We start from the raw sequence: 12,345 nt of genomic DNA on the forward strand, positions 1-12,345 counted from the left end.
TCACCATGCTTACGGCATGCAGTCTGCCCTCCCCACGAGAACACACGCTCCACAAGACTGGCAATTTTTGCCTGTTTTGAGTTCACTAAAGTTTCCTAGATGCAAAATTAACAATTATCAGTTGAATGAATATCGGTGTAGAGCACCTCGCTATTCTAGAGACAGTATCTTTATTAATGTAGCCTCAGGCCACATGCTGTTTGGTGGCAGCTACAGCTCAACGTCCACTCACACTGACATCAGTGCCGCCTGTACTTTTCTCACAAGCGCGGCTCTCCCCTCCCTCCCTCCCACAGCCGCCCTCCTGCACACTCACACACAATTATACTTCTCTTTTTAGAAAAAAGAATCCTAGGCTTATGGGTCCTATTTTCCAATCAACTGTGAATGTACAGTAGCCTCTGCTTTGTAAATCCAGTGTTTGGATGGGAGCCAGCACTAGGATGACTATAGAAAAGGGCAGAGAGAGGGGTGCAGGCTGCAGAGAAGACAGAAACCCAACCAGAATTTATCTAAGATGAGAAACTATCGGATCCCTCCTCTCTGCTAATTCTAGAATCTGCTTCTTTAAAAAAGAAGAAAAGGTGGAAAGAATCTAGGAAACAACCCTAGAAGGAGGGCAAGAGCTGGATGAGTCTGAAAATTCATCTCTCAACAGCAAAGTCTCCACAAAGAAACAAAATCCAAACACACACAACGTTGGGGCCGAGGGCCGGACCCAGGCCTGAGCTGACCCAACCTGACGAAGCCCTCGCTGCCCACGGTGCTGACGCCCGAAGACACAACAGCGTCCAGGTGATGTCCGAGTCCCTGTGATCACAGGTCCTGGTGGGACAGGATTCTACTGAAGGGACTACAACAAAGGAGCAGCAAGGATGACCCAGCTGAGGAATGACAACATCACAGCCCACGATGCACTGGGCACCCACTGGGCACAGGCCCCGTCCACGCTCGGCTCCTCACGGCCTTATCCTGTCTCCACCTGCAACAGACTCAGCACAACAAACACACGGATTCTAGAAGGTTCTCAGTGCTTCCATTTATTTCCTCTCTCAAACTTTAGGAAATTTCTCCTTTAATTAACACAACAATCCCTTATGACAAGAATTCGAAAAAAAATTTATATTTCGATTCACATTTTCAACAAGGAAGCAAATCATTACTATTCGGTGCAACAGGAAGTGGAGACAGGGATGGAGACGGCCCAGCCCCACCTCCGCTGGAACAGGGAAGTCATCAGGGCAAAGAACACAGGTAAGTGTGTGGGCGGGTCCTGGTGGGCAGGCGGGGAGTGGGCCAGTCTCCCCACCTCCTCTTATTATGCTAATAGGAACAAAGACACACTCAGATGCCAGTTGCAGAAAAACTAGACGGGATTCTTGAAGCCACAAAGTGGGAGCGTGAACAAATCTTGCATCACTCAGTCCCCGACAAGGCAGCTCACACTAGGAAAGAAAATAACCATGAACAAATTCAGGTCAGTCACACAAGTGTTGATATTCTCAATAACCCACTACAGGCTCAAAATGTCCCAACGAATCCCCAAACCCAGTCGTGTCCCTTCTGCCCCAACTCCTCCCTAACTTCAGGCCTCCAGGGGCATACCTTTAGGATCCGTGAGAGACACGTCAGAGCCCTGGGCACTGTCACTGCCTGGGGTGGACAAAAACAAGACCTGGTCAGAGCCCACAGGAGAGGAGACTAGAAGAGGAACTATGGGCTGGGTGAGCTCCCTCCTGGGTTCTCATCTACACTATCCCAAGGGTCTCAGGAATCAACCCCCAACCCAAACTTACTTGCAGCCTGAGTGTAGCTCCCTCCTTTTCCACCTGTGGGACGATAACAGGGAGAAGACTGGGTCATGAGATACTAGAGGAGCCCCCTAGTCCTGGACCACAAAGAAGTTTCCAGAACAGTACCTCAAGACTCAGGGAAGGATTGAGAAACATGAAGAAAGGAGATGTGTGGGGACTGGACCAACTGGAGCCCAGTCCTGAGCAAGGACCTTCCCCTCTGACCTTCGACTGCTGGAATCAGGTCTCCAGCACCAAAACTATCAAGGTGAAGAAATCTGTATTTCATTTTCACAGGTGCTTTAATAAGAGGGTCAGCAATCAGCTCCAGAGTGGCGAGCACATGTGTGTGGAGGGGACTCCCCATGAACAACACAGGGCAAGTTCCACCTGGGGCTTGAAACTCCCCAGGGGAACAAGAAAACCCCAATCCCCACTCCCTTCTCTACCTGAGCTCTTCCTCCTGCAGATCACAGCTGCAGCCACCACAGCGCCAGTGACCACAGCTGCAAGGAAAACCAGGCCAGCAATGAGGCCCACTGTGGGGATGGTGGGCTGAGAAGGTGGCTCTGCAAAGAGAAGGGACGGTGAGGGGCTCTGACCTTAGGCTTGAGTCCTGACCTTGCTGCAGGTCTCCAGAAGGGCTCCTGATTTCCCTGAGAAGAGGCTCTGAGCCCAGGGTTCCCTCCTTACCCCATCTCAGGGTGACGGGCTCAGGCAGCCCCTTGTGCTGTACATGGCACGTGTATCTCTGCTCCTCTCCAGAAGGCACCACCACAGCCGCCCACTTCTGGAAGGTCCCGTCCCCTGCAGGCCTGGTCTCCACAAGCTCTGTGTCCTGGGTCAGGTCCTCCCCATCACGCTGCCAGGACAGGGTGATCTCCGCAGGGTAGAAGCCCAGGGTCCAGCACCTCAGGGTGACCTCATGATCAGAGACATGGTGGGTCACATGTGTCTTTGGGGGTTCTGAGGAGAAGGATCAGAAAATTCACACTTTCACTTACCTCCATGGGCCACTGAAGCAGCACTCACGTGACCATCCTGAGAACGGACAGGACAACTTGTTTGGAAGGGGGAAGAACAAAACTCAGTAACCAGCCAGGACTTGGGGCTCTGGGATAATCTCCTATCCCTTGGAAAGTTCTAGAATCCACGTGAATGTCCAGGGTAGGAGACTCCACGTCTCCAAAGAAGAGAACACAGACTTCTGGTCCTGACCTGGGTGGAGCGTGAATAACTCAGAAAAACTGGAGACAAAGTCGCAAAGATCTTTTCAGGCCGAAAACAAGGCCTTGAGAGAGAAAGTCATGGTTCACAAGGCGGCTGCCAGGGTCAAAGGGAACCAAGGACGGCGATTTCAGGGATGGTCTCTCCTCCTATTCCTGAAGAAACTAGATTCTTTTATTGTCCTGTAGAGAAGGGCGGGCCCACTGGGCGAGTCTTTAGTAAGAACATGAAAACCTGGGTGGATTCCTTTCTTTTCTGAGGGAGGATGTTCTGACACTGATCCCATTTCCTCCCTCTTTGTGGGAAGCCAGCCCAGCCCGAGGGGAGATCGGGAGGCCCCGCGGCCCCTCGTACCCGCGCGCTGCAGCGTCTCCTTCCCGTTCTCCAGGTATCTGAGGAGCCACTCCACGCAGGTGCCCTCTAGGTAGTTCCTGTCATGCTCCGCCACACCGGCCGCCTCCCACTTGCGCCGGGTGATCTGAGCCGCCGTGTCCGCCGCGGTCCAGGAGCGCAGGTCCTCGTTCAGGGCGATGTAATCGGCGCCGTCGTAGGCGTACTGACTGTACCCGCGGAGGAGGCGCCCATCTGGTTCCACGTCGCAGCCACACCTCCACTGGTAGGTGTGAGACCCTGACCCCGCCCCGAGGTCAGCCCCGCCCCCCGGCCCCGCCCCCGCCCCCCCCCCCCCCCCCCCCCGCAGAGATTAAACCTAAACTGAAAACGAAACCGCGGAAAGTCCCCGCCGGCTCTTCCCGGGTCGGGGGTCGTGCGGATCCCGCAGCCTCGGGGTGAATCTCGGACTCAGAGACTCGGGGAGACCCCGGTCCGTCCGTGGGGATGGGGGGTCGAGACCCGGACCCGGGCCCGCGTCGCTCACCGGCCTCGCTCTGGTTGTAGTAGCCGCGCAGGTTGTTCAGGCTCCCTCGGAAAGTCTGTGCGTTGCCCTTGGCGCGCCGCGTCTCCCGCTCCCAATACTCCGGCCCCACGTGCTTCATCCACGGCGCCCGCGGCTCCATCCTCGGACTCGCCGCGTCGCTGTCGAACCGCACGAACTGCGTGTCGTCCACGTAGCCGACTTCGAGGTACCTGGGCTCCCCGCGGCCGGGCCGGGACACGGCGGTGTAGAAATACATCATGGAGTGGGAGCCTGGGGGCGGGGAGGGGCTGAGACCCGGCCGACCCTCCTCCCGGCGCGGGTCCCCGGGTCCGAGGGTGATGGGGCCGGGAGGGGGAGGGGGAGGGGCCAAGGGGCTCGTGAGACGGAAAAGGGGCGGCGGACTGAGAAGCGCGGGAGACCCCAGTCGGGGAGAGGAGAGGGAGGGAGACTGGGGAGGGAAGGAGAAGGGACGCGGCGGGGGCAGGGTGGGCGGGTCTGGGGCTGGGTCCGCGGAGTCGCGCCTTCCCCGGGGGTCCTGCGTCCCAGTCGCGTGGTCCCCTCGCTCTGCCCCCCGCAGAGGCCGTTTCCTCCCGACCCCGCACTCACCTGCCCAGGTCTCGGTCAGGGTCAGGGCCCCCGAGAGCAGCAGGAGGAAGGTTCGAGGCTCCATGACCCACATCCTTGCGATCTGGGGAGAATCTGAGTTCCGCAAGGTGGTGGCGACTTTATAACCGGGAACCGCGGAGACGCTGATTGACTGCTGTAGAAACCGGACACGCAATGGGAGTGAGAACTGGGGCCGCGTCATGAGTCTCCAGGCAGGAGGAGCTGACACAGGTTGTGAGAGGGAGAAGTGAAACTCGGGGCGACGGGGACTGCCCAACACTGAGCTTCCCCGCCCCAGACTCCGCCCTCGGGCCTCAGATCCTGAGAGCCACGCCTGGGGACCTGGGACTTTGCCCTGACCCCTCTCCTCCTGCACCGAGAGCTCTTTGTCACACCGTCTCCCTGAGTCCTCGCCCAGGGGCTGTTTGAGTCAGCGATTCTCAGGCACTTTGTTTCAGGATATCCACACAGTCTTACACGTTAGCGAGGGCCCCAAGGGTAATTTTATCTTGGTTATATCTATCTGTATTTACCATACTAGGAATAAAAATTTAATATTTTTATTAATTTCTTTAGAATAACATTCTTAAGCCCTTGCAAGTTAACAGAAGTGTTTTTATGAAAAATAGCTATTTCCAAAAATAGACAAGATAATGAAGAGTGGATCTTTTTACATTTTACGTTTTTGCAAGTCACTTTGTCTCGTTAGAAGACTACTGGATTTTCATATTTGTTCTGCGTTTAATCTCTTGTTTTGGTTAAAGTATATGAAAAGCAGTACAGCCTCACACAAATATGTAGGAGTAGTATTTTTAATAACTTTTCCAGATAATTGTGAATATTCCCCTCTGATACTAAAATAAAACTACACAAGTGGTAGTTTCTCAATGATTATTCACAAAGTGGAACCTGAAACAGTATCATTGAATATTTCCTATTCTGTTACATTAAAATCCACAGACCTATTTTGCATATTATATGGCTCTTGTACTAATGTATAATTTAAAGTAATGCATTGTTTCACTAGTTATATAGATCTCTTATTGGCGCATTTAGCTAAATATTATCAAAATATCGCATTTGCTAATATGACCATGGATCTCAACGGGAAAGTCTGTCAGTACTGGGAAGCTGTCAAGCTTACTTGGTGGTTACAAGTTTTCCAAAATTCTGGTTTTCTCTTGAGAGCTTCCTTTTTATCAAGGCAATAAGTACTGTCAGTGCATTTTCTTGAAAGGAAAGGCTCACATTCATTTTGAAAAAGTGTATGACAAATAATCAAGACTAATCAGTTTCTGTCATTCATTCTTTCAAGTAAAACTGGTATTTGATAGAAAAGAGGCTACACCACCTCAGTTCACACAAATTATGCTCCTCGGGACATAGTATGTTGGAATGTAGCAGACAGGCTTTATGTGTACGTCCCACATCATCATATAAGATATTTTTAAAACATGGATTTAAGGATAGTGATTTGGTAAAGATAATTTTTACTGCTTCAGGGCATTTTAAAGTGAAAGTGTTTGTTTTTTCTGCAAGTAAGAGGTGGTGGAGGTAGCTACTGTTGCAGTTTGGCACCATGGCCTCCGTTCGTGCTAAGTTTTACCTCAGCAAATGTCAACATAGTGAGAAGGCAGATAATGTCTAGTAACAATATGAAGAGTTTTGACTCATGGATCCCATGAATGGATCTCAGGGACTTCAAAGGTTCCACAGACCACACTTTGAGAACTGCTGTTCTAAATAAACCAAGGAGAGTCTCCCAATGGGTCTCCACCTTTGCCTCCCCTTCATTTCCCAGAATCCCTCTCCCTGAGTTGGACTCCCTGCCTCCCAAAACTTAGCTTAGAGCATTGCCCCCAGTCTCCACTAGAAGAGAACTCACCCCCTAGAAATTTGATGCCAGAACCTGTCCTCAGTCTGGGAAGTGAGGTGGAGGGACAGTGTTTCCCTTTGGAACTAGGAACAGTTTGTGCCGGAAGGCACCAGACCCACTGATGACCTATATTGGTTTCGCTGTATACCAGCTTACGATGTATTCATATCTCAGACAGAAATGTGACATATCTCTAAGAGAAATGATATTGAGCCTTTCCTTTTACATGGGTCTCATTCATCTGACTTGAGGCCCACAAAGTATGAAGAGCAGTACTGTCCAATAGAATATTCTGTGATGAGGGAATTGTTCTCTATCTACACTGTCTAATATGGAAGTCAGAAGCAACATGTGGCTATTGAGCACTTGAAATATGGCCACTGTGCTGAGCAGTTGAATTTTCAGTTTTATTTACTTTAAATTTAAATAACCATATATGGCTAGTAGCTGCCATATTGGACAGTGCGTATCTAGAGTGTTCTTAGTTTTCAGTCTCCTCCCCCAACAGAGATACTATGTGACTCACAGGTTGATGTATATTAAAATTATCTTCATGTGGGGGTCATGGATTTGTCCATGTGGGTCTTAGACATATCCTTAAAATACAGCAAGCCCAAGAAGTTGAATTAATTTGTATTTTAAAAATAGAGCATAGATGTTAACCAAAATATGATTTATCAAATCAAAGTCATAAGTATTCAAGATGCCCGTCACTGGAGCTAATCCTTGTGTATATTACATTGGGACTCTTGGTGGTGTTTTCATTAACCTGGTAAATAAGTAGGCACGTATGTTTTCACTTAGCCCCAGAGAAAAGATTTATTGAACACAACGTATATCAACTCCCTTGCAGGCCCTGTACATACTTGGAAAATCATAGAGCAGAAGATGTAAACCTTAGAATGCCACCACCTTAGAATTCTTCACCTATTGCTCCTTCCCATGCTTTCCCCCAAAGTTCAAACAGTTCCATTTCCCTTCACCCTTGGACCCCTCTCCCAGAGGAAAATATACATTAAGTTTTTATAGTTGTGGAATAGAGAATTCTCTAAGCATGACCCAAAGATGAAAAACCATAGAGAAAAACATAAAACTTCTTTTTGTCAACCACACACTCACAACATACAAACACATGCCCATAATCAAATACAAGTAAAAAATTTTGACAGACAAAAGGGTAATAACATGCCTCAATGTTATTCAGCCAAAGACCACCAGGAGCACATCTGTGGGCAGACAAGTTGGGTTTATTATTTGTTGCTGTGAGGGAGAACACACTGCATCAGAAACCAGAGGGCATCTCAGTGTAAAGGAGTTAGAACCTATATAGGATTTGGGCTTTGATTGAGTGATTTGGGGGAGGGTCTATAGAAGCATAGGCTCACTCTAGGATAGGTATATTGTCAGGAAGTGGGGGCTATTCTGTGTTTTGGCATCTCAATAAATCTTATCTGTAGACAGGGTCGACTAGAGCAAGGATAAAGCTGTGACTGGAAAGAAGCAGGAGTCACTCATATGAGCCAGCACAGGGAGATGTTTGATATTTTGTGAGTTGCACAGTGCCTTATTTTTGTCTGTGCTGAGACAAAGTGCTGTAGTGGTCTAATTTGTCTCAGTTTTACCTGTTCTCAGAGTGTCCTTGTCTAATGTTGATGTTGTGTAAGGTGACCTGTGTCCAACAGGAGAATAACATGGTCCAGCTGTGAGTATCAGGCTGGCTTCTGACCACACTGAGGCCCCGCTGTAGGTTTCAGACCAGTTCCTCATGCTGGGGCTGCTTTTTCTTCTTCCTAAATTCACTATTTTAAAATAACTACAATTCAATCAAAAAATAATTAAAGAATATTAGAAAAGTATTTGGAAAAGAAGAAATGACAATATCAAACAAATATATTAAATAAATAAATGTGAAAAAAGAGAAAGCAGAATAAGAAATGGGAATCAAAATTACAATCTGCCAGCTTGGCAAAGATGAAAGTAACAGATGAGAGTATCAACCAGAGGGTGGGGAGAATACACTGTCATAAAGATTGATGGGGTTGAAAACTGGTACAAAATCTCTGAAGGATGCTTTTGAAAAATGTCTCAACAATTTAAATGTGCTTACATTTTGACACAGAAATTTCTGTTTTAGAAATTTATTCTAAGAAGATAGTCATACGTTCTTAAAAGTATATGTTCAAGGATGTTTCTTGAATTATGGTTTATAAAGGCAAAGAATGGAACTTATCTAAATGCTATGATCACTATAATGATGGTAATTATGACTAGAAGAACACTTAATATGTCTCAGGGATTAATACCATATGATATACATAGGAGGTCAGATTTAATCCTCAAAGCAAACCCATGAGGCTCCCAACATGTGATCCCTTTGTATGAACAGGGAATAGGAGACTCTGAGAGGTTTAGGAGGTGATAGAGCCAAGGTTGAACCCAGGGATTTTCTCTTAGAGCCCTTGTTCACTTGTCTCCCATTGGTTCCCTGTCCCTCAGGTGGTGGATATGACTCTGCACTCCATGCAAGTGAATTGTTGCAGTGTTCCGGAATATTCTGTGGTAGGCTGCAAGACTCAGAGCTGAGGAGGGCATTGAAGGGGAAGTGTGTCTTAACTGCCCAAAACAAAGTAAAGTCCATCAACCAGTGTATATTTCAAGGCCTCCAGTGAATCAGGATCAGCTAGACTCTAGAGATACAGTGAAGAGCAAAAGAAGACTCTGGCATTGTCCTGAGGGCGATGGACATTTAGCAGAAATGATGAAGATAAATGAAACCCCTTCGGAGCAAGTGCTGTGAGGAAAATGTTCATGATGACATGAAAGCAGAGAGCCAGAAGAACTAACAGGTTCCCTTCCGCTACTATCAATGATATCTAAAAGATGGAAAAGATACATGGTATATGAAACAAGAACAGAATTATATAAAATTATATGCAGTCACAGAGCAAGAAAGAGCTCTTGAAAATTAAAAATATGATCATAGACATGAATAATGCAATAGATGAACTGGAAGATTAAAGTCATACTCCCATGAGGTAGTACAGATGGGAAAGTCACGGCAAGAAGGAGAGAAGACCTAGAAGAGCATTAATCTATCAGTTGAGGGATTCCAACATGATAGTAAGACCAGTTTCAAAAGGAATGGAGAGTAGGAAGTAATAAGAAAAATTTAAGAAAATTTCTCAGTGTTTACAGACGAAAATTTACATCTTGAATATCCTAACCAAGTTCTCACTACAGTAGATGAAAACAGACCCACACCATGACAAAGACAATGGAATTTCTGAGAGAAGATGGAAAAGCAAGGCCTTGAAAACTTTAAGAGTCAACAATCACAGACCTGGAGGCTGGCAGACGTTGCAGCAATGCCTTCCAGATTCCAAGGAAAACATATTCCAATGCGGAGTTCTATGCCAAGTCAGGATGTGAGTAAGGGCTGGGGCAGCCTAAACGTATTTCAGATGTTTAGGGTTTCACTGTTTTACTTTCCACATTCCCTTCCTCAAGATACTGCTGGGCAATGTGGGGAACAATGATGGAGAACACCAAAAAAGGGAGAAAAGTCAGATCCAGGCAACAGGGGAGCTAGAACAAGAGAGAGACAAAAGGAGAAGGAGATCCGGGATGTCAGCCCTGCCCCAGGTGTTCAGAGATCCAGTCCACGTGGGGCAGGACTGAGGGCTGTGGGACAGGTGTCTTCACAAAGAGGAAGTTGGTGGATTGTCAGGTGTGCTTGAATATATTCATGAACATTTAGACTCTGGAGAGAGTAGTGGAATCATTTAGTAATGAATACAGAAACTAAGCAAATGAAGAAAGAAGATATCTGTTAACTCTAGGGAACATAAAAAGTTGATTCAAGAAAGGAAAAGTAATGATAGTCTACAAAATGCTCAGTTGTGACTAGTGTTTATGTGGTCATAATGCAAGCACGGCACATTCAGCTAATCAAAATTGTAAAGTAATTATATTGGGTGGATGGGGGTGTGTGAAAGAAAAGCGAGTTCACTAAAGATGATGCATAAAACTGAATAACAGAAGGAGTATTGGAAGTATTCTCTTTAAAGGCATAGAAGTAACAATCAGAGAATCAGTTAAAAGAACTGAAACAAGTTGTCTCTGAGATTCAGGAAAAAGGTGGAGTTGGTGGGGGGGATTGGGCATCTGTCTTCCCAACAAGCCTTGTGGAAGCACTGGACCTTTTAAACTCTGTGTAAATGGATGTTTAGTAAAAATAAAAGGACAACATGGTAGGTGAGAGAATGGGCTCTGGAATTGTTCTCCCAGGAGCGTCCTAGAAATGGGGCAGTGGCTGGAAGGAGACATGGGATTGAGTGGGGGATATTTATGGGAGGATTTCGTTTTGATTTATTTAGTTTCTTTCTTTCTTTTCTTTTAAAATGGGAGCTATTACAGCCTGTTTGTATGCAGGAATGAAGGAGCCAGTAGAGAGCAGGAGGTTGATGATGCAGGGGAGGGAGGGGACCTGATCCTGTGCCCCAGCTGAGAGGTGGCCTTACAGGAGCAGGACCATCCATCATCACTGCTGTGAAGGCAGAGGTTACAGGTACAGATGTGGGGTGTGGGGGGATGATGGTGCAGTTCTCACCTAGTCCTTCTTTTCTCTGAGTGAAAAAAGAAATAGGCTTATCACCTGAGAGTGGGGAGTGGGGAGGGACAGGAGGGGATTGAGGAGGGAGGAGAAAGTGAGAAATGGACCCCTCAGGAGGTGTGAGAGTGAACTGCCTCAGGGAATGGCATCTGGAGAGAGCAGGGCTGTGGACCACTGAGCTCTGTGCTCATCAGTTTAGAGAGAGAGTTCCAGCCCTGGGGCAGCTACAGGAGGATATATAATAGGCTAGGAGAAACTGCAAGAGAATATCTCCAAGTGTGAGGATAATAGTTATTATTACTTTATCACTTATAATTTTTAACATTTTATAATTTTCCTACAGTGAATATACATTATATCAGATGTATTATACAATATACATATACATCATAATCAGAATATAAAAGCTTTGTTTAAATTTTAAAAGGGATCCAGATGGGTAGGAAAAGCCAGAGCTCGGGGCTCAGAGCTGGAAGTGCTGGGCTCCGTGTCTGGGCAATGAGCTCACAGAGCCTTTTCTCCATCTCTCAGGACGCTGTTCTCTGTGGAGGCCAAGCAGGATCCTTCCCTTCTTTTTGGGGTGTGGTCGTTTATTAGTATCTTGTCAGCTCTTTGATGCTTTTAAGAAGATGGTTTTTGTAGTTTACTTGGCATTTTTAGCTATTTTCACTGGGAGGATTGGTCCATATAATCTAGCCCACCTTTTTCAGAAATGGAAATTCTAAGGCAAAATAGTTGAGTGAAAAGATCCTCAAGTACAGGATCAGAATCGGAGTCTTAAATCACGATCTGAGGGTGATCTTGATGCGGGGTCGGTGAGCCGAGGAGTCGAAAGAAGGATTTCTTGGACTGTCAAGGTCTGGCAGTGGTGCTCTTTTTATTTAGAGAATAGTGTGGAATAGCATGGGGACAGGACCCATGGGCAGTCAGAGCTCCTGCTGCTGCCCTGAGTTGAGGGTTAGGGCTAATTTTATAAGGCATGGGTGGGTACATGACTTATTTTTACTGGAAAAAGAAACGATGATGTAAAAAGTCATTAAATGATTTCAGTGCAGATGGGGTCTGGTTATTGTGCGGTCATATAACTTTTACATACGAATCTGGCCATATAGATTGGCATGTAGGTGAGGATGCCCTGGGCTTCTCTCCCTGGGGCAGCCCTAATTCATACCATAAAAAAAGTCCACCAAGTCATATAGTTTGGCATGTAGGCCAGGTCACCTTGGGCTTCTCTAGCTGGGGCAGCCTTAATCCACATCAATCTGTCAAGTGTTTTACAAGTTTAAATAATTTTAATGCAATTTACTTTTGAAAACGTTATGCACACACGAGAGAATTCAAATGGTACTCAAGA

General features: G+C 46.9%; 1 protein-coding gene across 1 annotated transcript; it reads right to left on the minus strand.

The window, feature by feature from the left end:
• Positions 1–1,014: 1,014 nt before the first annotated feature.
• LOC106843523 (patr class I histocompatibility antigen, B-2 alpha chain) lies at positions 1,015–4,779 on the minus strand. The gene is made up of 8 exons (XM_070515400.1): positions 4,504–4,779; positions 3,898–4,167; positions 3,375–3,650; positions 2,487–2,759; positions 2,243–2,362; positions 1,797–1,829; positions 1,606–1,653; positions 1,015–1,445 (listed from the first exon to the last, which is right to left on the minus strand). The coding sequence occupies exons 1-8, from the start codon at positions 4,703–4,705 to the stop codon at positions 1,441–1,443; spliced, it is 1,227 nt and encodes a 408-aa protein (XP_070371501.1). The 5' UTR covers positions 4,706–4,779; the 3' UTR covers positions 1,015–1,440.
• Positions 4,780–12,345: the final 7,566 nt, after the last annotated feature.

The sequence above is a fragment of the Equus asinus genome, chromosome 8, assembly GCF_041296235.1.
Source record: "Equus asinus isolate D_3611 breed Donkey chromosome 8, EquAss-T2T_v2, whole genome shotgun sequence".
In the NCBI taxonomy this organism is placed as follows: Eukaryota; Metazoa; Chordata; class Mammalia; order Perissodactyla; family Equidae; genus Equus; species Equus asinus.